A 25746-nucleotide genomic window follows, 5' to 3' on the forward strand; every position below is an offset into this window, starting at 1 on the left:
CTTCTGGATTCTATAAATTAGTTGGCTTCTGCAATTGGCTGTTACTCCAGATTATTGTCAAGTGAAGAAAAAAAAATAATATTTCATATCTAATTCCGTATATTCTTTAGTCTGACCAAGTGACTTTACATGAAGGGCGTCTTTTGCTTTTAAAAATGACCAATAAAAACCAGTATTTATTCTATGCAATTCTTGACATAAATTGTTTCCATTTTCTTGTAAGCAACACAATTTTGAAGCTAATACCCAAGTTGTTTTAATTTATAAATTGTAAACACTTCACATGTACACAATAGGAAATGCACTAATTTTGTTTATTTTTTCCATATGAATAGAAATTAAGAATTTAATATTTTTTAATTTACCTCAGTCTTTCAAATACTTTCCATTTTAGATGTCTATTGGTCATATAAATAATAATTGCTTATGACACAAATATAAAAATGTTAAATGATTGATTTCCAGTGACAAAAGAACTGGCTGGGATTTTTATCTGAAATCATTACAAAAGGACAGAAGATTTCTTTCTCTCATCATTAGTGGAGCAGTCAACAGATTTTTGACATAACCAGGTAGTGTATAAACAATCATTTGCATTTATAATTCTGACTTTGGTAAACTAATGATTAAAAAAAAAGATATGTTGTCTCTCTGACAATGTTATTTGTTTCCAAAAAACTAAGAGCAGCATCTGAATCTGATAAACAAATATGAAATAATTATCATTTTGTTTCATTCTTATTTTAATAACAGGCTTGAATGCTAAAAATGGAAAACAACGGTGAGGATATAGCTATTGTTGGAATAGGATGTAACTTTCCCGGAGGTAAGACCAATAAAGATTGAAAACTAAACTTTTCAGCAAAACGTCTGTACAAGATTGACAAATAAGGTTAACCTTCCTCTTTATTATGTTTGAAAATAAAAGATTTGTCCACTCACAGAAAACTGTAAAAAAAACTCAAATATAAATTATACATCGACAATGGGACGTCTATTTACTGTCGCTTTAGTTTATTGCTCCGCCCATCGCTCCAGCTATATCCAAGCCTGGGCCTCTCTATATGTTGAAAATAAGATAGGCACCACAATGTTCAAATATTTCCTCCCATAGAAGGAGGCCATTTGGCCTGTCAAATCCATATTGGTTCATAGACCAGACCCTTTCCTCCATTATTCCATATTCTCCCACTTAAGCTAATGAACTGACCACCCCACACGTTTAAGACAAAAACTGAAGCATGTTGATAAAACCCACACAATCACAGAGAGAACGTGCACAGGGGGCAGAAAGGCAATAACAGAATGCTCTTAGTTAAAGTGTTACAGTCACAGAGACAGTAAGGTGCAAGGGCCATGATGGGGTAGATTGTGAGGTCAATCTCATACAAAAAGTCTGTTCAATAATCTTAAACCAGTGGTACAGATGTACTTCAGGCTGGTGGGACGTGTTGTCAAACATTTATATCTTTAAAAAAAGATTTATATCTTTTGCCCATTGGAAGAGGAGAGGAGAGAATATCTGGGGTGGGAGGGATCTTTTATTCTGTTGGCTTCCATAGGGTAATGAACAAGTTTAGACATGGAGGGGAGGTTGTTTTTCATGATCTACTGAGCTGTGTCCAAAACTCTCTTGTGTCCGCGGGCAGAGTAGTTACCATATCGATCCCCGCTTTCATCGGAAAACTCTTGGTTGGGCTATTATTAATAAAGGTGGTTGTTTGCTATTTTCACATGAACGTATATCAAAGCAATTTTCATTCTTTCATTCATGAGATCATGGACAGCTGGGTTTTTAAATCATAATGCATTGTGGCAAGTAGCAGCACCTCCATATTCGTATGCAAGATCCATATTTTGTCACACATAATCTGTACATTCAGGAGCTCAAGAAATTCTGTAGATACTGGAAATCCAAAGCAACACACACAAAATGCTGGAGAAACTCAGCAGGTCAGACAGCATTGATGGAAAAGAGTAAACAGTTAACTTTTCAAACTGAGACTCTTCATCAGTACTCGACTCTTTATTCTTTTCCATTGATGCTGCCTGGCCTGCTGAGTTCCTCCAGCACTTTGTGTGTGTTGCTGCACTATCAGGGAGTGGATTTGCTTCCAAGAAGTGGAGGTTGATTGCGTTCACAACAGGATCTTCAAGGAAGCACAGGTGTTTTTTTAAAGAAAATGAAGATTTGCAGCCAATGAAATACATTTGGAAATAAAGTAACTTTTGTAATGTAGGGAATAGAGTAATAAAGTTGTACACAATATACTCACAACCAGCAGGACGAAATGGTCAAATCATCTGTATATAGGGTAATGTTAAGGGAGGACACGGGATAATTGCACTATTCTTAAATTACATGACATTTTGTGGCTGATTGAGAGAGCAAATGGGACCTAAATTTAACATCATATCCCAAAACAATATTCCCAATGCTGTGATATTTCCTGGAACTGTTCGCTGAGACTTTCGTCCTCAATCAGCTGAAGTGAAACCAGAAACTGAAATCGTCAGGCAAAGACCAGAGCACTATCAATGAACACCCTGCTTCCATTTCAATTTACAAAGTTCAAAGAAAATTTATTATTATGTACAGATTATCATATATTACCTTGAGATTAACTTCCTTGTATGCATTAACAGGGGAAAACAAAGACTGACAAAGAACCAATGTGCAAAAGAAGACAAACTGTGCAAATATAAACTAATACTGCGAACATGAATTGTAAAGAGTTTTGAAAATGAGACTGTAGGGTCAGAGTGGTGGTGATTGAAGTTATCCGTGCCAGTTCATGAGCCTGATGCTTGTAGGGTAATAACTGTTGATGTGGGCCCTAAGGCTTCTGTATATCCAGCTTGACAGTAGCAGTGAGAAGAGGGCATGGACTGGATGGTGGGGGTCTTCAATGATCTTCACTGTGTTCTTAGGACAGCGTTCTTTGTAAATGTATTCATTTCTAGGGTGGGCTTTGTCTGTGATGGACCGGGCTGTGACGGCCACTTTCTGCTGTCTTTTCTGTTCCATAACAGGCCATGATGCGACCAGTCAGGATACTGTCCTCTGTGCATCTATAGAAGTTTTTAAATGTTTAGATGACATTCTGAATCTGCACAAACTTCTAAAATAGTAGAGACACTTCCGTGCCTTCTTTGTGAAAACATTTCAATGTCGATTCCAAGACTGATCCTCTGATATATTAATGCCAAGGAATTTATAGCTACTGCACCTCTCCGAGGGAACTCCGATTCCCTAATGAGGACTGGTTCATGGACCTCCGGCTTCTTCCTCCTGTGGTCAATAATCCGCTGTGTGGTTTTGCTGACTTTAAGTTAGAGGTTAAGTGACACATTTGACCCCTTACCACCCTGAGATGCCTCTGGTCCTGTAAAAATGAATATTCCTATTTCATTGTTGCCTTGCTGTTATGTCAAAGTGAATGAGGCAGAGCTTACTGCCAGCAACAAGACATACGTGTCAAGTACTTGATTCACGTGTCTGGATTTGCTCCCGTAATTCATAGAAACATAGAAACATAGAAAATAGGTGCAGGAGTAGGCTATTCGGCCCTTCGAGCCTGCACCACCATTTATTATGATCATGGCTGATCATCCAACTCAGAACCCAGCCTTCCCTCCATACCCCCTGACCCCTGTAGCCACAGGGGCCATATCTAACTTCCTTTTAAACATAGCTAATGAACTGGCCTCAACAGTTTGCTGTGGCAGAGAATTCCACAGATTCACCACTCTCTGTGTGAAGAAGTTTTTCCTAACCTCGGTCCTAAAAGGCTTCCCCTCTATCCTCAAACTGTGACCCCTCGTTCTAGACCTCCCCAACATCGGGAACAATCTTCCCGCATCTAGCCTGTCCAATCCCTTTAGGATCTTATACGTTTCAATCAGATCCCCCCTCAATCTTCTAAATTCCAACGAGTACAAGCCCAGTTCATCCAGTCTTTCTTCATATGAAAGACCTGCCATCCCAGGAATCAATCTGGTGAACCTTCTTTGTACTCCCTCTATGGCAAAGATGTCTTTCCTCAGATTAGGGGACCAAAACTGCACACAATACTCCAGGTGTGGTCTCACCAAGGCCTTGTACAACGGCAGTAGTACCTCCCTGCTCCTGTATTCGAATCCTCTCGCTATAAATGCCAGCATACCGTTCGCCTTTTTCACCGCCTGCTGTACCTGCATGCCCACTTTCAATGACTGGTGTATAATGACACCCAGGTCTCGTTGCACCTCCCCTTTTCCTAATCGGCCACCATTCAGATAATAATCTGTTTTCCTATTTTTGCCACCAAAGTGGATAACTTCACATTTATCCACATTAAATTGCATCTGCCATGAGTTTGCCCACTCACCCAACCTATCCAAGTCACCCTGCATCCTCTTAGCATCCTCCTCACTGCTAACACTGCCACCCAGCTTTGTGTCATCCGCAAACTTGGAGATGCTGCATTTAATTCCCTCATCCAAGTCATTAATATATATTGTAAACAACTGGGGTCCCAGCACTGAGCCTTGCGGTACCCCACTAGTCACCGCCTGCCATTCTGAAAAGGTCCCGTTTATTCCCACTCTTTGCTTCCTGTCTGCTAACCAATTCTCCACCCACACCAATACCTTACCCCCAATACCGTGTGCTTTAAGTTTGCACACTAATCTCCTGTGTGGGACCTTGTCAAAAGCCTTTTGAAAATCCAAATATACCACATCCACTGGTTCTCCCCTATCCACTCTACTAGTTACATCCTCAAAAAATTCTATGAGATTCGTCAGACATGATTTTCCTTTCACAAATCCATGCTGACTTTGTCCGATCATTTCACCGCTTTCCAAATGTGCTGTTATCACATCCTTGATAACTGACTCCAGCAGTTTCCCCACCACCGACGTTAGGCTAACCGGCCTATAATTCCCCGGTTTCTCTCTCCCTCCTTTTTTAAAAAGTGGGGTTACATTAGCCACCCTCCAATCCTCAGGAACTAGTCCAGAATCTAACGAGTTTTGAAAAATTATCACTAATGCATCCACTATTTCTGAATGGATCTGCACGTGGGCAGGGATCTGTGCAGTATGGGCTGCGACTGGGCAGGCCCAGAAAACTACCCATAATTCTCAGCTGGCTGCATTATGCCTGCACTTGGCTGTCCAAGTTTACAAGTTTTAGAAAGCTTGCTCACAGAAGGTTTCACATTAACTAGCGTTCATTGTTGAGAAACTCATGGAAGTTTAGAGAGCTGAGAGTGCATTAGGTTTAAACATAAGAAATACAGAAATGTCATGGAATTTTGAGTCCAAGTGTGATAAATTGATAATGAAAGGGTTCTCAGTGTTTATTGCCCAGACACATACTGACTAATCTCTCCCTGACAGAACTGTAAGACCATAGGATGTAGGAGCAGAATGAGGCCACTCAGCCCACCAAGTCTGCTCTGCCATTTCACCATGAGCATCCCTCTATCCTGAGGCTGTGGCCTCTGGTCCTAGACTCTTCCACTATTGAAACATCCTCTCCATATCCACCCTATCTGGGCCTTTCAATATTCAATAGGTTTCAACGTCATCCCACCTCATTCTTCTGAATTCCAGAGAGTATAGACACTGTCTGTCTGTCTGTCTAGGTACTATATCCGATGTGGACTTTGGTGACCATGGTTTTACATATAGATCTATCCTTCGTTTTTTGGATGACTTCCATTTCCTCGATGGGTAGCCACGTAGCTTTGCTTTTGATGTACATAAGCTGAGGTCTTCCTCTAGGTTTGCTCCCCTCAATCTTTCCAGAGAGTATGAGTTTTTCTAGTTCATCTTTCTGCATGATGTGTCCTAGGAATCTGAGTTGTCTTTCTCTTATTGTTGGTATGAGTGATCGAACTGTTTGGGCTCTGTATTGACACAGAGCCATCAAATATTCCTCATAAGTTAACCATTTTATTTCCGGATTCATTCTTATGGACTTCCTCTGGCCAGCTCATCTTTTCTCCGATTATGGGCCCAAAACTGCTCATAATACAAGTGTGACCTAACCAATGCTTGACAAATACTCAACATTACATCCTTGGTCTTATATTCCAGTTCTCTCAAAACTATTTCTCAAAATGAATAATGCATTTGCCTTCCTAACCGCCAATTCAACCTACAAGTTAACCTTTAGGGAATCCTGCACAAGGACTCCCAGGTCCCTTTGCACATCTAAGTTCTCGATTTTCTCTCTGTTTAGAAAAGAGCCTACACTTTTATTCCTTCTACCAAAGTGCACGACCATGCACTTCCATTCACTATATTCCAGTTACCATTTATTTGCCCATTCTCCCAATCTTTTTAAGTCCTTCTGCAGACTCCCTGCTTCCTACACATAGTCACAAAGCCATCAATTCCATCATCCAAATCATTGACATACAATGCGATTCGAAATGGTCCCAATACCGACCCCTGCGGAACACCTCTAATCACTGGCAGTAGATCAGAAAAGGCCCCTTTATTCCTACCCTGTACATGCTACCACTCAGTCAATACTCTACCCATGCTAGTATCTTTCCTATAATACTATGGGCTCTTATCTTGTTAATTAGCCTCACATGCAGCACTTTGTCACAGACCTTCTGAAAATCAAAGTAAACAACATCCATTGACTCCTGTTTGACTATACTGCCTGCCTGTTATTTCCTCAGAGAATTCCAACAGATTTGTTAGGCAAGACTTCCGCTCAGGGTAACCATGCTGACTCTGACCTATTTCATCTTGTGCCTCAAAGTTCCCTGAAACCTTATCCTTAATAATTTTCCCAACCACTGAAGTCAGGCTAACTGGCATATAATTTTTTTTGTTCTGCCTCCCTCTTTCTTAAAGAGTGGAGTGATATTCAGAATTTTTCAGTACTCCAAAACCATACCAGTATCCAGTGATTCTTGAAAGTTCATTACTAATGTCTCCACAGTTTCGTTAGCTATGTTGTACAGAACCATGGGGTATAGTCCATCTGTACCTGGTGACCTTTCTACCTTCAGACCTAACCAGACTCACTTCTGCCCTGGACACTCTCAAATTTCTGATATACTGCTAGGGTCTTCCACAGTAAAGTTGGCTACAAAATTCTCATTACATTTGTCTGCTGTTTTCTGTTCCCTATTAGTACCTCTACAGTATCATTTTCCAGCAGTCCAGTATCCACTCTAGTCTCTTTCTTACTCTTTATATATCTGAAAATACTTTTGGTATCCTTGTTTATATTATTGGCTAGCTTACCTTCATATTTCAACTTTTTTTCTCCTTATGGCTTTTTAGCTGCTTTCTGTTGGTTTTTAAATGCTTCCCAAACCTCTAACTTCCTACTACTTTTTGCTATCTTGTATGCCCTGTCTTTGGCTTTTATACTGCTTTTGACTGCCCTTATCAGTCATGGTTGCCTCATCCTCCCTCTAGAATACTTCTTCATCTTTGGGATGTACCTATTGTGCACCTTCCAAACTGAACCCAGAAAATCCCGCCATTACTGTTCTGTCTTTATTCCTGATAGTGTTCCCTTCAAATTAATATTGGCCAGCTCCTCTCCCAAGCCCTCTGTAATTCCCTGTACTGCACTGTAATTCGGATACATCTGACTTTATCTTCTCCCTCTCAACCTGTGGGGTGAATTCTATCATATTAAGGTCATTGACTCCTGAGGGTTCTTTTGCCTTAGGCTCCACAATTAAATCTGGGTCAGTACGCAACAGCCAATCCAGAATTGCCTCTTGCCAAGTGGGCTCAACCATAAGCTGCTCTACAAAGCCATCTTGTCAGCATTCTACAAGCTCCCTCTCTTGGAAACCAGCAGCAACTCCATTTTCCTAGTCTATCTGCATATTAGAATCTCCCATGACTATCATAACATTGCTCTTTTTAACAACACAGATGAAATACTGAAGGAACTCAGCTGGTCAGGCAGCATTGGTGGAAATGAATAAACAGTTGATTCTTCAGTCTGAGACCCTTCTTCAGAACTGAAAAGGAAGGGGAAAATATCAGAACAAAAAACTGGTGATGTGGATGTGAGTCAAACTAGAAGGTGATAGGTGAAGCCAAGTGTCTGAGTAAGGTAAAGGGCGGGAGAAGGAATCTGAGAGGAGCCAAATGTAGACCATGGGAGAAAGGGAGAAAGGAGAAGTACCAATGGGAAATGATAGGCAGGTGAGGAGAAGAGTTAAGAAGCCAGAATGGAAAACAGAAGAATGGAACGGGGAAGTGGAATGGGAAAAGAATTTCTGAAAGGAGAAATCAATAATCATGCCATCAGGTTGGAGACTACCCAGAATGAATATGAGAGGAGCCTAAGCATGGCAGAGGGGAAGGTGATGGACTGACATGTTGGAACAGGAAAGGGGATAGGAATTAAAATGGTTCACCACTGGGAAATCCTGCTTTAGGTTCATGGAGCTTGCCAAAGAGGTTTCTCAGTTTACCTCAGGTCTCACCAATATAGAGGAGGCCTTTTCAGAAGCTTTTTCTATCTCCCATTGTAACTTATATCCCACATCCAGGATACTGTTCAGAGGCCTGTATATAACACCTATACAACACCTATTACTTTTGCAGTTTCTTAAATCAACCCACATAGATTCTACATCTCCCAATCTTATGTCACCTCTTTTTGCAGATTTGATTTTATTTTTAACCAACAGAGCCACCACAGACCCCCTGTCTGTCTTTTTGATACAATGTGTATCCTTAGATGTTAAGCTCTCAGCTATGATTTTGTTAAAGCCACAACTCAGTGATGTCCACATCGTTATTCCATCAATTTGTAAATGCACTACAATATCATCCACCTTATTCTGCATACTGCATGCATTCAAATATTACACCTGTCCTGTATTCCTCACCCTTTTCTATTTTGCCTCCATGTTACTCATCAACACTCCTACTAACTTCAATTCTACCCTATCATCTGTCTGTCCTGCTTCACAGCATCAATACCTACTGCTTCTAATTGTATGGCAACTGCCCCATCCTCAGTCCATCATTCCAGTTCCTATCCCCTGCCGAATTAGATAAACCCTCCCCAACAGTTCTTGCAAACCTGACCGAATGGTCCTGAGAATATCCAGCTCTAGCTCTATTTTATTAACCTTGTCAGTCAGGAGCTGAAGTTGGAAGTACTTCCTGCAGATGTAGAAATCAGGAGACCATTGGGTACCCCGTAATCTCACATCCTACAGAAAGAGCTATCCACTGGCTTAACTACCATCCTGCCTACAATTGTTATACTCTGACTCCAATTTCTTAAGCTTAAATTCTGCAATCAACCCAATGACTCCAAAAGATTAGTACCATAAGACAAAGGAGAAGAAGTCGGCCATTCGGCCCATCGAGTCTGCTCAGCCATTTCATCATGAGCTGATCCATTCTCCCATTTAGTCCCACTCCTCCGCCTTCTCACCATAACCTTTGATGCCCTGGCTACACAGATACCTATCAATCTCTGCCTTAAATACACCCAGTGCCTTGGCCTCCACTCCTGCCCATGGCAACAAATTCCATAGATTCACCACCCTCTGGCTAAAAAAATTTCTTCGTTCTGAATGGGTGCCCTTCAATCCTTAAGTCATGCCCTCTCATACTAGACTCCCCCATCATGGGAAACAACTTTGCCACATCCACTCTGTCCATGTCTTTCAACATTCGAAACGTTTCTATGAGGTCTCCCCTCATTCTTCTAAACTCCAAGGAATACAGTCCAAGAGCAGACAAACGTTCCTCATATGTTAACCCTCTCATTCCCAGAATTATTCTAGTGAATCTTCTCTGTACCCTCTCCAACGTCAGCACATCCTTTCTTAAAAAAGGAGACCAAAACTGCCCACAGTACTCCAAGTGAGGTCTCACCAGCGCCTTATAGAGCCTCAACATCACATCCCTGTTCCTATACTCTATTCCTCTAGAAATGAATGCCAACATTGCATTCGCCTTCTTCATTACCGACTTAACCTGGAGGTTAACCTTAAGGGTATCCTGTACGAGGACTCCCAAGTCAAATTGCATCTCAGAACTTTGAATTCTTTCCCCATTTAGATAATAGTCTGCCAGTTTATTTCTTCTGCTAAAGTGCATAACCATACACTTTCCAACATCTTACTTCATTTGCCACTTCTTTGCCCATTCTTCCAATCTATCCAAGTCTCTCTGCAGACTCTCCGTTTCCTCAGCACTACCGGCCCCTCCAACTATCTTCGTATCGTCAGCAAACCTGGCCACAAAGCCATCTATTCCATAATCCAAATCGTTGATGTACAATGTAAAAAGAAGCGGCCCCAACACGAACCCTTGTGGAAAACCACTGGTAACCGGCAGCCAACCAGAATAGGATCCCTTTATTCCCACTCTCTGTTTCCTGCCAATCAGCCAATGCTCTATCCACGTATGTAACTTTCCCGTAATTCCATGGGCTCTTATCTTGTTAAGTAGCCTCATGTGTGGCACCTTGTCAAAGGCCTTCTGAAAATCCAAATATACAACATCCACTGCATCTCCCTTGTCTAGCCTACTGGTAATTTCCTCAAAAAATTATAATAGGTTTGTCAGGCAGGATTTTCCTTTAAGGAATCCATGCTGAGTTCTGCCTATCTTGTCATATTCCAGGTACTCTGTAACCTCATCCTTGACAATCGACTCCAATAACTTCCCAACCACTGACGTCAAGCTAACAGGTCTATAATTTTGTTTTTGCTTCCTTGCCCCCTTCTTAAATAGCGGAGTGACATTTGCAATTTTCCAGTCCTCCGGAACCATGCCAGAATCTATCGACTTTTGAAAGATCATCGCTAATGCCTCTGCAATCTCCACAGCTACTTTCTTCAGAACACATGGGTGCATTCCATCTGGTCCGGGAGATTTATCTACTTTTAGACTATTCAGCTTCCTGAGTACTTTCTCTGTCCTAATTGTGACTGAGCACACTTCTCTTCCCTGCCACCCTTGAGTGTCCGGTATACTGCTGTCTTCCTCAGTGAAGGCTGATGCAAAATACTCGTTCAGTTCCTCTGCCATCTCCTTATCTCCCATTACAATTTCTCCAGTATCATTTTCTATCAGTCCTATATCTACTCTCACCTGTCTTTTACTCTTTATATACCTGAAAGAGCTTTTAGTATCCTCTTTGATATTATTTGCTAGCTTCCTTTCATAGTTAATCTTTTCCCTCTTAATGACCTTCTTAGTTTCCTTTTGTAAGGTTTTAAAAACTTCCCAGTCCTCTGTCTTCCCACTAATCTTTGCTTCCTTGTATGCCCTCTCTTTTGCTTTAACTTTGGCTTTGACTTCTCTTGTCAACCACAGTTGCATCCTTTTTCCATTCGAAAATTTCTTCTTTTTTGGAATATATCTGTCTTGCACCTTCCTCACTTCTCACATAAACTATAGCCACTGCTGGTCTGCCGTCCTTTCTGCTAGTGTCCCTTTCCAGTCAACTTTGGCTAGTTCCTCTCTCATGCCACTGTAATTTCCTTTACTCCACTGAAATACCGACACAACAGATTTCGGCTTCTCTTTTTCAAATTTCACAGTGAACTCAATCATGTTATGATCACTGCCTCCTAAGGGTTCCTTCACCTCAATCTCTCTAATCACCTCCGGTTCATTACACAATACCCAGTCCAGTAGAGCTGATCCCCTAGACAACAAGCTGTTCTAAAAAGCCATCTCGCAAACATTCTACAAATTCTCTCTCTTGAGATCCAGTGCCGACCTGATTTTCCCAATCCACTCGCATGTTAAAATCCCCCACAATTATCATAACACTGCCCTTCTGACAAGCCTTTTCTATCTCCTGTTGTATTTTGTAGTCCACATCCCTGCAGCTGTTTGGAGGCCTATAATTAACCGCCATCAGGTTCCTTTTATCCCTGCGATTTCTTAGCTCAACCCATAAAGATTCTGCACCTTACGATCCTATATCACCCTTTCTAATAATTTAATACCATTTCTTACCAATAAAGCCACGCCTCCCCCTCTGCCTACCTTCCTATCCTTCCGATACACCGTGTATCCTTGGACGTTCAGCTCCCAGAGACATGCATCCTTTAGCCAGGTCTCAGTGATGGCCACAATATCATACCTGCCAATCTGTAGCTGAACCACAAGATCATCCACCTTATTCCTTATGCTGCGTGCACTTAAGTATAACACCTTAAGACCAGTATTTGGTACTTTTTGCTTTGATTTCACTGCAACTTTATTGCACTGCAACTCATCCCAATGGCTACAAATTTGCCCCATCACCTGCCTGTCTTTCCTGACATCTTTACTGCTCACTATCTTGGATTTATTTCTGTTTTCCCCTTCCTCTGCTCTGTCATTCCGGTTCCCATCCCCCTGCCGAATTAGTTTAAACCCTCCCTAACAGCCCAGAAGAGATCCCAATTATCCAAGAATCTGAAGCCCTGCCCCCTGCACCAGCCTCTCAGCCACGCATTCATCTGCCTGATCCTACTATTCTTGCCCTTGCTAGCACGTGACACAGGTAACAGTCCTGAGATTACTACCCTGGAGGTCCTGCTTCTCATCTTCCTTCCTAACTCCTGGAAATCTCTCTTCAGCACCTCCTCTTTTGTCCTATCTATGTCATTGGTACCAACATGTACCAAGACAACTGGCTGCTCACACTCCTCCTTCAGAATATTCAGGACCCGATCCGAGACATCTTGTACCCTGGCACCTAGGAGGCAACACACCATGCGGTTATCTCTATCAGGCTCACAGAAACTCTTATCCATTTCCCTGACTATGGAATCCCCTATGACTACTGCATTCCTCTTCTCCCTCCTTCTCTCCTGCACAACAGCGCCAGGCTCAGTGCCAGAGACCCGGTCACCGTGGGCATCCCATGTCAGGTCATCCCCCTCAACAGCATCCAGAACAAGATATTTTTTGCCGAGGGGGACAGCCACAGCTGTGCTTTCTCCACTATCTGGGCATTTTCCTTCCCTCTCTTGACAGTGACCCAGTTTTCTGACTCCTGTAACCTAGGGATGACTACCTCCCTGTAGCTCCTGTCTATCACCTCTTCACTTTCCCTGATAAGCAGTAGGTCATCAAGCTGCACAGATGTGGCCATCAGGGAGGCTGGAGGTCTCCCAGGATTCCCACATCTGATACCCTGAACAAAGCACTAACCCTGCAGGCATGCTATCTAATTCTACAGGAATGAAACAGGAAAAATAAGTCTACTCACCCACTTACCTCGCCAAACAAATGAACTTTTTAAACCGTTAGCTCGTACTGTTAGCTGTGAGAGCCCTGCTGTTCCTGTCTGTCCGGGCCGATTCGCGAAAGTGGGGGGGAGAGAAAAAGAGTTGGTGCTTCGCTCTCGCCTCTTCCCGTTTACCGCCAAAGCCCATTGAAGCCAAAGCCCTACACTCTGCTACCGCTCACTCCGCTGCCCGCTGTATAGGGTGGTCTCCTTTTTAAACTCTCCCCGCTGTCCTGTTGACGTCACGCGCCTGCGCAGTCTCGTCCTTCTTGCACTCGAGGAAGTTTTTTAAAAAACTGCCTTCCTTCAGAATTCAGCTCCCACGACGCTCTGTAGTCCCGATCCAAAAGACCTAAAGCACCTTTAAACTACACCCTTTCTCGCCAAAGCCTGACCAGTTTATATGCTTGCTTAGCCTGCAAGGTCCAGATCTCTAGAATGATTATAAATGAAGAGTCACGTGATAGTGTTACCTTCCTCAGGGATGAATAGCAGAATTACAAACTGGTTATTATCTAAAAGTTTTTTCTTTATATTCCAGGAGAAGGCATTGACAATTTCTGGAATGTCCTCCTTGAGGGAAAAAACTGTGTGGATGATATTCCAGCAAATCGTTTCGATACAAAGTTCTGGCATGACACTGATGACAACAAAGCAGGAAAAATGATCACAAAACAAGCAAGTTTAATCGAAGGGTAATGAAGTATAAAGCATTTCATAAAATGTCAAACTGAATGATCGAAGTATTAATAATTATAGATCAATTTAGAGTAATAGATAATCTTGAGGTCTATTTGAATTCATAAATAAATCACCATCACAGTGCTATTTAAAGATTTAAAAGTGAATCAGAGGTGAAAGTCATCAGTACCAGCTACAGGTAAGAAAGTGGATGACACAATTGGTTAAGCTTGGTTACATCAGCACAGTTAGAGAATCAACAGTATTGGAAACAAATTTAAGTTATTTTCAGCCTGACTATAAATGACACTAAAATCAAATACCTCTGATCTGGCATTTGCCTTCAAATTATGCCAGCCTTAGTTTATTGCTTCTCATTGATCAAACTTCTAAAAGAATGCATGACTTTACACTTCTCTATTAAAATAATTTTCAAGCAGATTAATTATTGTTGAATGAAAGTGACACTTTTCTAGAATATCCACATTAGCACAAGAAAGAGAATTACTGTGGAAAATTACTTTTTAAGTGAACTGAATGATTTTGTTTTGTTTAGAAATCGTCCGATGCATTTACAGTATGTCAGCAAGTGAGCACCTCAGAATATCACTGGCCTGCAGTTAACACGGACTTTTTATTTACCTAATAGGTTTAATGAATTTGATCACAAGCTCTTTAACATAAGTCAAACAGAGGCCAATAGTATGGACCCACAACAGAAACTTCTGTTGGAGTGCACATACAAAGTGTTTGAGAATGCAGGGATGCCCATGGAAAACATCAGTGGGAGTAAAACAGGTGTTTTCATTGGTGAGTAGACATTGTCAGACCATGTGAATGAGCATAAGATGTTTCCACTCTCAAACTTGTTTTGTCATTTGTATATCAGCTACAGTAAGAATAGACTGTATTTAAAAAACAATAAGTGCAAAAAGTGAGCAAAAACAGCGAAGTAGTGTTCATGGTTCATGGACCTCTCTAAGGTCACCCCTTTGCAGCAGGGAAAGTCATCTCTACCAACTCAAGCTCTCCAATTTGAGGCAACGTTCCTGTGAATTCTTTTCACAGTCACTCAAGATGAATCATATCCTTCCTATAGTGCGGTGACCAGATTGCACACTGGTGTAACCTGACCAATGTTTACAGCAACTGTAACATGATGTCCCAACTCCTCTCCTCAGTGCTACAGCTGGGGAAGCTTTTGTCATCACCTGTCTACCCATGTTGCCAGTATTAAGGGACAACGTACTTGTACCATAGGGTCTCTCCGTCAATAGGACTTTCCAGGATCCTGCCGTTCCCAGTGCATATTCTGGCCTGGTTTAACTTCCCAAACTGCATCACTTTGCACTTATCTGTTTCAATTCCATCATCATTCTATTGACCATTTTCTCAGCTGGTCTATAAACTGTTGTAATCTCAGATAATATGCCAGCAATCTTGGTGTCATGTACAATCAAACTGATCATGCCACTTGCATAAATTGCTGAATGATGAGCAAGGAAGGACTACACTCTGATATCTGTGGCACAGCACTGATGCAGGTCTCTGATCTGGAAAACGATTCTCCACTGCCATCCTCTGCCTGTACTACCAAACAAATTCTGTGTCCAATGTGCTGCTCTCCTGGTCCATGCAGAACCTCTGTCAAAGACTTTGTTAAACTCCATGAAGACAGCATCCATTGCCCTGCCCTCATCAATCCTCTTAGATACCTCCACAAAATTTTGGTTACAGAAATGCTATGTGGTAATCAGTATGATTTATTATTGCATTAAGTGGGTATTTACATTGGTGAAGATGGAGCCTAACTATGTCTGGAAGGTTTAGTTTGTATACATCATGGATTTGAATGTGAAATGTTTAGATTTTATGTATCTTTTGGAGAACAGCTGCTTTATTTACATATCTAACTGTGTGCATGCAGTCACAGGAAATTGTTGTGTTAATTACACATTAAAACTGTGAACCCCACTAATGTTTCAACAGTAAAACTTACTTAATAAAGTATAAATGTTTGAGAGTGAATGATGGTAGATAGGAATTATAAATTTTAATATAAGTGACTTAAAGTGAAGTTGTCAGGGATAACCTGTGTTATCACAAGTTAATAATAATGTGTTGGGCATGTGGCCAAGTGGTTAAGGTGTCCGTGTAGTGATCTGAAGGTCGCTAGTTCGAGCCTCAGTTGTGGCAGCGTGTTTGTGCCCTTGAGCAAGGCACTTAATCACACATTGCTCCAGTCTGTGCGAGGAGTGGCGCCCCACACAGACTTCCAATCTGTGCCTTGTAAGGCATGAAAATGCCTGACGCAGGCCTCTCATGGTCTGACTTGACATTCCCTCCGTATCAGGGATAAAGACAAATGGAAGTAGAGCTGGAAGAGAAAGGATTCTAGAAGTAACTTTATTAGTGATTACCAATGAGTATTGGAATTTCTACACAGTGTGATACATTGCATAACCTCTGCAAACGCATATACAATTGTCATTTGACATTTCATCATTGCCTTCTCTTTAGGACTCATGAATCGTGATTTTGAGGGGATTTCAAATAGTGTCGCCAACAAAATCACCCATTATAATGGGACAGGGTCAGCAATGAGTATTGCGGCAAATAGGATTTCTTTTGCTTTCAACCTTACTGGACCATCACTGGCTATTGATACAGCATGTTCTTCATCGCTTGTTGCTTTGCATTATGCTGCTCAGGCTATCAAGCAAGGTACAAGGATTTTTTTTATTCAGTTACTTTTACTCTTGTTACTATAATGCATGAAATAAATTTCATTGTTCATACTGTAGCTTCACTGACCTCCATCTGAAGAAAGTTGAATGGAGTCTTACGAAACTGCTTCAGTCAATTGTCTCCAGGCCATTGTCTCCCACACCATCAGCAAGCTTATTAGCTCTGGGAATCTCCCATCTATTGCCACAAACCTCAAGTCGCTTTGCACCTTAGCTTTTTGTATTTTCTCTCCATTTAGAGATGGAAAGGGACTTGGGAGTCCCTGAAGGTTAATTTGCAGATTGAGTCTGTGGTGAGGAAGGCAAATGCAATGTTAGCATTCATTTCAAGAGGACTAGGATATAAATGCATGGATGTAATGTTGACCTTTATAAAGCACTGGTGGGGCCTTACTTAGAGTATTGTGAGCAGGTCTGGGCCCCATATCTTAGAAAGGATATGCTGTAACTGGGGAGGGTTCAAAGGAGATTCGCAAAAAAGATTCCAGGATGGCTTGTCATATGAAGAGTGCTTGATGTCTCTGGGCTTGTATTCACTAGAATTCAGAAGAATGAGGGTTGACCTCATTGGAACCTATTGAATGGTGTAAGGTCCTGATTGAATGGACATGGAGAGGGTATTTCCTATGTTGGGAGAGTCGCTAATGCATGAACTAAATTTGATTGTTCAAACTGTAGCTTCACTTAGTTCCATCTGAAGAAAGTTGAATGGAGTCTTATGAAACTGCTTCAGTCAATTGACACCTCACGTTTAGATACTCCTGTTATAATTCCTGGCCTGCTTTTCTACACTGCTAATTATTCACTATTAGTAACTTAGCAAGGAAATGGTGGGAAAGGAGCAACACCACATGGATCCTTTTTTCTAAGAATGAGATACTTCAGAGGAATATGTTGTACTCTGAAATATAATTAGTTAGCTTAGCAAATCTCTGATCTTTAGTTGTAATTTAATGCCACACAAGAAAGTAACAAAACTGAGCCACAACATTCTATCTTCCTTCCAGCTACATCTAGAGCTTAGAACATAGAACAGTACAGCATAGCACAGCACAGGAACAGGCCCTACAATAGTGTGTCAAACCAGCGAAAATGTAAATCAAAACCCCCCCAAAAATTAATATCTCCTACCTCAACAATGCCCATATCCCTCAATCTTTCTCATTTACACATGCCTGTCTAAAACATCTGCTAAAAGCCTCGAATGTATTTGCCTCTGCAGCTGTACCAGGCAGTGCATTCAGGCATCCACTGCTCTCTGAGTAAAAACCTTGCCACACACATCCCCATTCAGCCTACCCCTTCTCACCTTCAGTGCAAGCCATCTGACATTAGACACGTCAATACCAGGAAACACATACTCCCTGTCTACTATATCTATGCTTCTCATAATCTTATAAAACCTCACCCTCTGGCACTCCAGAGCAAACAACCAGGCAGCATCCCAGTTAACCTCTTCTGCAACCCCTCCAAAGCTTCAACATCCTTCCTACAGTCAACCAGAACTGTACGCAATACACCAGATGTGGATTAATGAGAGTTATACTTGCAACATAACCTCTTGGCTTTTGAACTCAATGTCTCAACTGATAAAAGCAAGCATTCCATTAGTCTTCTTGACCCACCCTGTCCACCTGTGTTGCCACTTTCAAGGAGGTATGAACTTGGATCCCATGATCTCTCTGCTCAGCAACACTGTTAAGGGTCTGAACTGTTTCAACAATTTTTTTTGTATCACGAATTATTTTATTCAAACCTTTCCTTGTACATTTGTATTCACATAGACTCTGATTCCCACTTGTGTCCCTCAGGTGATTGTGAGATGGCAGTTTGCGGGGGTGTGAGCTGTATTATTGAGCCAAGAGTCAATGTAGCACTCAGCAAAGCAAAAATGATATCTCCAGATGGAATGAGCAAACCATTTTCCAACAAAGCCAATGGATACGGAAGAGGCGAAGGTTGTGGCATTTTGCTGTTAAAGCCTCTAGCAAAGGTAACACATTTTATCAGATTCTTTTTATGTCGACAAAGTGTATTTAAATATTGGTGCTTATTGGAAAACCATTCTTTTAATATTAACATACTCATTAACCCTACCAACAGGCTCAGAAGGACCACGACCATATTTGGGGTGTAATAGTCCGTAGTGCAATCAATCAGGATGGCAGAACAGTCACACCTATCACCAGACCCTCCCAAAAGCAGCAAGAAGAATTACTGAGGAGCATTTACCCCAGAAGTGTTGACCCTTCACAGATTCAGTACATGGAGGCTCATGGAACCGGAACACCAGCTGGTGATCCGACTGAAGCAGCCAGCATATCAAGTGTGATTGCACAATCCAGACATACAGATTTTCCTCCACTTACAATGGGGTCAGTCAAAGGAAACATTGGTCACACTGAATCAGCTGCAGGAGCTGCAGGTTTAATTAAAGTTCTCCTCATGATGCATCATGGAAAAATTGTACCATCACTCCACTACTCCAAGGAGAATTCCAGCATCAATGCAAAAGCTTTGAACCTACAGATTCCAACCACTGTGATGAACTGGGAAGGAAATGGGGAGAAAGGGAAGATGGCAGGGATCAACTCATTTGGATTTGGAGGGACAAATGCTCATGTAGTTGTCAGGCATTTCGAGCAAGATTCTGGTCAAAACTCTGTACAAAAACCACTTGAAATATTTGTGCTTTCCGCTGTCTCCCAGAATTCAGTTAGAATGATGATAAAGGATACAAGTAACCAAATAAGGGAAAGTGAAGACATAATTCTTCACAACCTGGCGTACACATCTGCATGTAGGAGAAGCCATAAGAATTACAGATACAGGAAAGCATTTATTGCTCCTTCCCTTGACCATCTCCAACAGCAGCTTAGATCAGCTGTAGATAGTGAAGTGGCTCAGACCAAAGCTGATGTTAAATTGATATTTGTGTTTTGTGGCAATGGTGTTTTATATCAAGGTATGTGCAAACAACTTCTACAAATAGAACCAAGGTTCAGGGCACAGATCAATGAGATAGACAGGATAATCCAACAATACACAGACATCGACTTAATGGAGTTAATAGAGAATGACTGCGATGACTTCACAAAACCAGACATAGCACAGCCGATACTTTTTGGCATCCAAGTTGCTATAGTGACTCTTCTGAAGTTTTGGGGAATTGAGCCTGACATTATCATTGGACACTCAGTTGGAGAAGTAGCTGCAGTATATTGTGCTGGAATACTTTCATTACAAGATGCTGTAAAGGTGCTTTACCACAGAAGTGCTTTACAATCAACAGTAACAGGAGGGAAAATGTTGGTGGTTAGTAATTTGCCTGTGAAGAAAGTGTCAGATAAGCTTGATTCTTATTCAGGAAGACTCTGCATTGCTGCATTCAATAGTCCCTCATCATGCACAGTGTCAGGAGATGCCGATGCAATAGACAGATTGTATACAGATTTGCACAGTTCATTTGGTGACAAAAATGTATTCCTTCACCTTCTGGATGTCCCTGCAGCATATCACAGTCATTTGATGGAACCAATTTTAAACCAAGTGGAAGAGAGTATCACCAATTTACAGAAACATGAAACGAAAGTTAAAGTAATTTCTACTGTTACTGGAAAGTTGGTTGCAGGAAATGACTGTGTGACAGGAAAGTATTGGTCCAGAAATATAGAAAAACCTGTTCTTTTTGAACAAGCCATTAGAGCTGCTGTTGCAGAGGTAAATGATGCTGTGTTTATCGAAATAGGACCTAGAAGGGCCTTACAAAGATACATTAAAGAAATTGTAGGAAATGGGGCTCAGGTTTTCCCTGCACTGCAGCCACAAAGAGATTATGAAACCCTGCTTTCAGTTTTGTCAGGGCTTTTCCAAATGGGATACAATCCTAATTGGCAAAATATCTTTGAGGAATGTGAGATAGTTCCAACATTGTATCCATGTTATAAGTTTGATCGTACTAAGCTTAGCATTGATTTTGAAGATTTCAGGCATGGTGACAAAAATGTGTCATCTATAACTCATCCTCTTCTCAGTAGTTCAAGCAGAGATGGCAAGGAGTACAGCTACAACCTCACACTAACAAAAGCACCGTACCTGTTGGAGCACAAAAACAATGGAGTGCCAATATTACCTGGCTCCATGCACGTTGAGCTTGCATTAGCATCGACCTTGGAAAGTATTAAGCCAAAGATACCCCTCAGGTTGTGCCAATTGAGTATTTCTTTCTTGAAACCCTATATTGTGCAACCAAACTCAACAGAGCTCAAAGTCCAACTTAACAGGAAAGACAAAGTGACTGAATTTACTGTTATGGCATCAGCTGTTTCTTACGCAAAAGGAGAAGTTCAACAAAACATGGAGTACATGGTTGAAGAAAATATTCTTTCAGTTGACCACATTTTGCAAAGAGACAATGTTAGAATAAGGGCAGAAAATATCTATGATAATATCTCGAATTTAGGCTTCCAATATAGTTCAGTCTTCAGAAACCTTGGAGATGTGTTCTGCTCAGATGAACTACAGGAAGCTATAACATATGTTACGGTACCAGATGAACTTGTTCCACAGATGCACGAGTTATGCATTCATCCAGTTATTTTAGATTACTACATGCAAATGGCTGCTATTCTGGCAATGAAAATGTCAAACCTGAGAGCAGGGTTCCCAACTTCCATTGGCAGTTTGGTAGTATGTCAACCAATGCAACAGGAAATGATAATATACATGAGAACCTGTAAAAGTGCTGCAGAATTTTTTGAAGTTTCTGGGGCATTTACAGATAGAAAGGGCACAGTAATTGCTGAATTAAAAAATGTCAGAATTACGTTCCTTGGGCAAGGCAATTCCACCGTTTTTAATAACATGTCCTATGAAAATATTTGGGAGGAAACTGATTACCTTGCTAAAGAAGTAGATAGTCGTTCTACACCCAAATCATTAGTATTTGCCGATAACATTGGGATTGCTAAAGGTCTGCAAAAGCACTTGCATAGGCAATCCTTTTATATACCTTACCAGGATCCAGAGACCTTGATGGATAGAGAAGTCACACACATTTTGCGACAGTACAATGTGACTGATTTGAACAGTTTTGACGAAGTGTTGTTCTTGTGGGGCATGAAAAACATAACTAACCGGAACAGCAAAGAAGTAGTGGACCATGTCAGCAGCTGCTGTGAGGTTTATCGGCAAATCCTTCAACTGGTCCAAGGGGAAAAATCCTCGAAGTCTGTGAGAACAATCACCTACAGGACATCTGAAAATGCAGTGGATCAAATCACTGCAGGTTTTGCCTTATGGGGCATGACCAGATCATGCCTTGTCGAACTTCAGGAGATTGCTTTTCAGCTGATAGACATATGCTCTACTAATGAGGCAGATATTGCAGTATTAGCTAACGTAATCAGCCTGCCTCATACTTACCCTGAAGTAATGATTCGACTGGGAAAGGTACATGTTTCATATATCAAACGAGCAGCTACTATAAATTCCAACAATATTTTCAGCGTTGTACCTTATTCTGGTTATGAAAATGTAGTTTTCCAGACAATGAATCCTTACAAAGTTGTAGATTTTCACGCAAAGCCACAAGAATGGAAAATGATTGAGCCTGTAAAACAAACAGCTTATGTTAAAATTGATGCAATGTGCATTCATTCTTCAGATTATTTTCCAGTCAGTGTCTCTGCTATGAACTTTGGACAGACATTGTACTGGAACACAACTGCAACTAAAGGACATGAGTTAATTGCTCTGGACTTCAGTGGTACAGTCACAGCAGTCAGCAAAGATGTAAAGTCCTGCAAAGTAGGAGATCATGTTGTTATATGCTACCCTGTTGCTGCATTTTCAACAGTAAGTGTTCCTGCAACCGTTTGTTTCCAAAGCAGCAAAATTCCATTCCTGAAGCAGACACCCTGTGTCTCATACTTCATACTTGCCTGGGAAATATTCCATAACATCTTACCTCCTCTTAAGCACCACAGATGCTTGTCAATTCTCTCCTCCAGCCCAGAATCTTGTCTCACTAAGGTGCTGTCTCTGACAGCTGAGTCATTGGGCTGGAAAGTACAGGTTCAAACAGAACCTGGTGACTTTTCACAAGCATATCCTCATTCCGATGCTTTGCTTTTCCTGCCACCTGTTAACGCAGCTCTGGTCACAAGGGTTGTTAGCAACTCTTCCGCTGGGTATGTTGTTGTTCTCTTTGACAACAACCAGGCATTTGAAGCTTGTGAGAACATTCTTGGTTATGAAAAGGAAAATGTTCAAATTCATTTCTTGAAGGTAACTAACATACTGAAAAAGTGTTATCTGAAAAAATCTGCTGATGATGTTTATAAGTGGATGAGATCGTTGCGGTTACAGAGCAAACAGCTTGATTTTCCAACGATTAGTTTTCACTCAGTGACCTGTGATGTAGGTGAATTTGGGGAAGACTCCTACTTCACCTGCAAAGCTGTCTCAGTTGTGGATCTGAATACAAATACATTAAATGATGAGATTTCAGAGATACCTGTGTACCACAGTCACAAACAACTTTTTCATAGAGATGCAGCATATATCGTGACAGGGGGGCTTTCGGGGCTTGGCTTTGAGACAGTAAGTTTTATTGCTAAACATGGGGGAGGATATGTCATTATCTTGTCACGAAGCATTCCAACTACTGAGAAGCAAGAAGAATTTAAAGAACTCTGGAAACAATTTGGGACAACTGTGCTTAGCATTACCTGTGATATCTCAAACTTGTCAAATGTTGAGTTAGCCATCAGTCGTTTCCTTCATTCCTTCCCAAAGATCCCAATTAAAGGAGTGTTTCACAGTGCTGTTGTCTTACACGATGCCCTCATGCAAGCTCTAAATAAATCATTGTTCGATAAAGTTTTGGGTCCAAAGATTGCAGGAGTACTGAATCTTCACAGTACAACAAAATCCTTTCCACTGGATTACTTTGTCTGCTACTCATCAGTTGCATCATTCATTGGGAATTCTGCCCAGGCAAACTATTCTGCAGCAAACTCTTTTCTTGACATTTTTGTGCATTACAGGAGAACTCAGGGACTAGTAGGGCAGTCTATCAACTGGGGTGCACTGAACCTTGGCCTATTACTCAATAAGGATAGCATCCAAAGATTTCTGGAATCAAAGGGGATAATGATTTTGGAAATTTCAGAAATTAACCAATGCCTTGAACAGTCTCTCGTACAAAACAATCCACAGCTTGCTATCTGTAAATTTAACTTCTCCAGTTTGAATGCTAATGTTTCTCAAAATCCAGCAATCAAAGCACGATTTTATTCCCTTATGAAGGATGAAATCAGTAAATCACAAATCAATCCAATGGCAGAATTACCCAATAATTCACAAAAGACCCCTGAGGAGTATGTAATTGAATTGTTGAGTGAAGTCAGCAATGCTGATCCTACAGAGTTCACAAAAGAAACTTACCTTTCCAGCTTTGGTCTTGATTCCATGCTGAGTATGACAGTGCAAAATCGTATCTATCAGGAAAAAAATATCAATTTGCCATTAGTGACATTTCTTGATCCAAATACAACAGTAGGTACTGTCGTGACTGTGCTTGAAGAGCACAGTTCTAGTTAGTCTCAGTGTGAAGAAACAAATCTGATATGCACAAACCTTAAAGTGTTTACCTGATGTATTAAAACAATTATAAATGTTTGCACAGATGATCGAGGTAATATATTTCCAGTTGAGCCTAAAATAATATCTTTTTCTATGTCTTCTATGATCCCTAAATAAAGTTTATGTGCTTCTAATGTTACAACAGCTTTGTGATTCTGAATAATTTAATTTATTTGATGGTGAAAAATAAATATATTCTTCTTGATTAACTTTTGACATTGTCAATTCTTGTGGCATCCATTTTACAAAACAAATTGCACTTTAAGAGCCAGGTAAGCTATTTTGAATATTAGATATTGAAATGTAAGTCAAGAATGTTAGTTCTCTAGCACTGATTGCTTTCAGAGATATTTTAAAATCATGCAGCGCTAGTTTGAATTATAAATAGGTTTCTTGTACATGTAGTTTGCAAGGTAGTCACAATTTACATTCCCGTGGCTCCAATGTGGCCTCCTCTACATTGGTGAAATCCAAAGTTGATTAGGCAACCACTTCATCAAGTACGTTCGCTCTGTCCACACTAGGGAGGATTTCCTGGTGGCCCAACATTTTAATTCCACTGCCCATTTCCATTCCATTATGTCAGTCCATGGCAACCTTTACTGCCATATGAGGTTGGAGGAACAACATTATCCAGCTTCTCATTCAACTGTAACACACATAAAAATTGCTGGTGGAACGCAGCAGGCCAGGCAGCATCGATAGGAGGAGGTACAGTTGACGTTTCGGGCCGAGACCCTTCGTCAGGACTAACTGAAAGAAGAGATAGTAAGGGATTTGAAAGTGGGAGGGGGAGGGAGAGATCCGAAATGATAGGAGAAGATGAGGGGGAGGGATGGAGCTAAGAGCTGGAAAGTTGATTGGTAAAAGGGATATGAGAGGATCATGGGACGGACAGGAGTCCTAAGGAGAAAGAAGGGGGGAGGCGGGAGGCCCAGAGGATGGGCAAGGAGTATACTGAGAGGGACAGAGGGAGAAAAGGGAGAGAGAGAGAAAAAGTTAATAATAATAAAAGACAAATAAATAATGGATGGGGTACGAGGGGGAGGTGGGGCATTAACAGAAATCAGAGAAGTCAATGTTTATGCCATCAGGTTGGAGGCTACCCAGACGGAAAATAAGGTGTTGTTCCTCCAACCTGAGTGTGGCTTCATCTTTACAGTAGAGGAGGCCGTGGATAAACATATCAGAATGGGAATGGGATGTGGAATTAAAATGTGTGGCCACTGGGAGATCCTGCTTTCTCTGGCGGTTAGAGTGGAGGTGTTCAACGAAATAGTCTCCCAGCCTGTGTCGGGTCTCGCCAATATATAGAAGGCCACATCGGGAGCACCGGACGCAGTACATCACCCCAGCCGACTCACAGGTGAAGCGTCGCCTCACCTGGAAGGGCTGTCTGGGGCCCTGAATGGTGGTAAGGGAGGAAGTGTAAGG

General features: G+C 41.3%; 1 protein-coding gene across 1 annotated transcript; it reads left to right on the forward strand.

Annotated features, from left to right (window-relative positions):
* The first annotated feature begins 759 nt into the window (after positions 1–759).
* LOC134343637 (uncharacterized) lies at positions 760–24270 on the forward strand. The gene is made up of 6 exons (XM_063042401.1): positions 760–826; positions 13779–13932; positions 14568–14728; positions 16439–16642; positions 18477–18658; positions 18769–24270. The coding sequence occupies exons 1-6, from the start codon at positions 760–762 to the stop codon at positions 24268–24270; spliced, it is 6270 nt and encodes a 2089-aa protein (XP_062898471.1).
* Positions 24271–25746: the final 1476 nt, after the last annotated feature.

This window comes from Mobula hypostoma, chromosome 3 (genome assembly GCF_963921235.1).
Source record: "Mobula hypostoma chromosome 3, sMobHyp1.1, whole genome shotgun sequence".
In the NCBI taxonomy this organism is placed as follows: Eukaryota; Metazoa; Chordata; class Chondrichthyes; order Myliobatiformes; family Myliobatidae; genus Mobula; species Mobula hypostoma.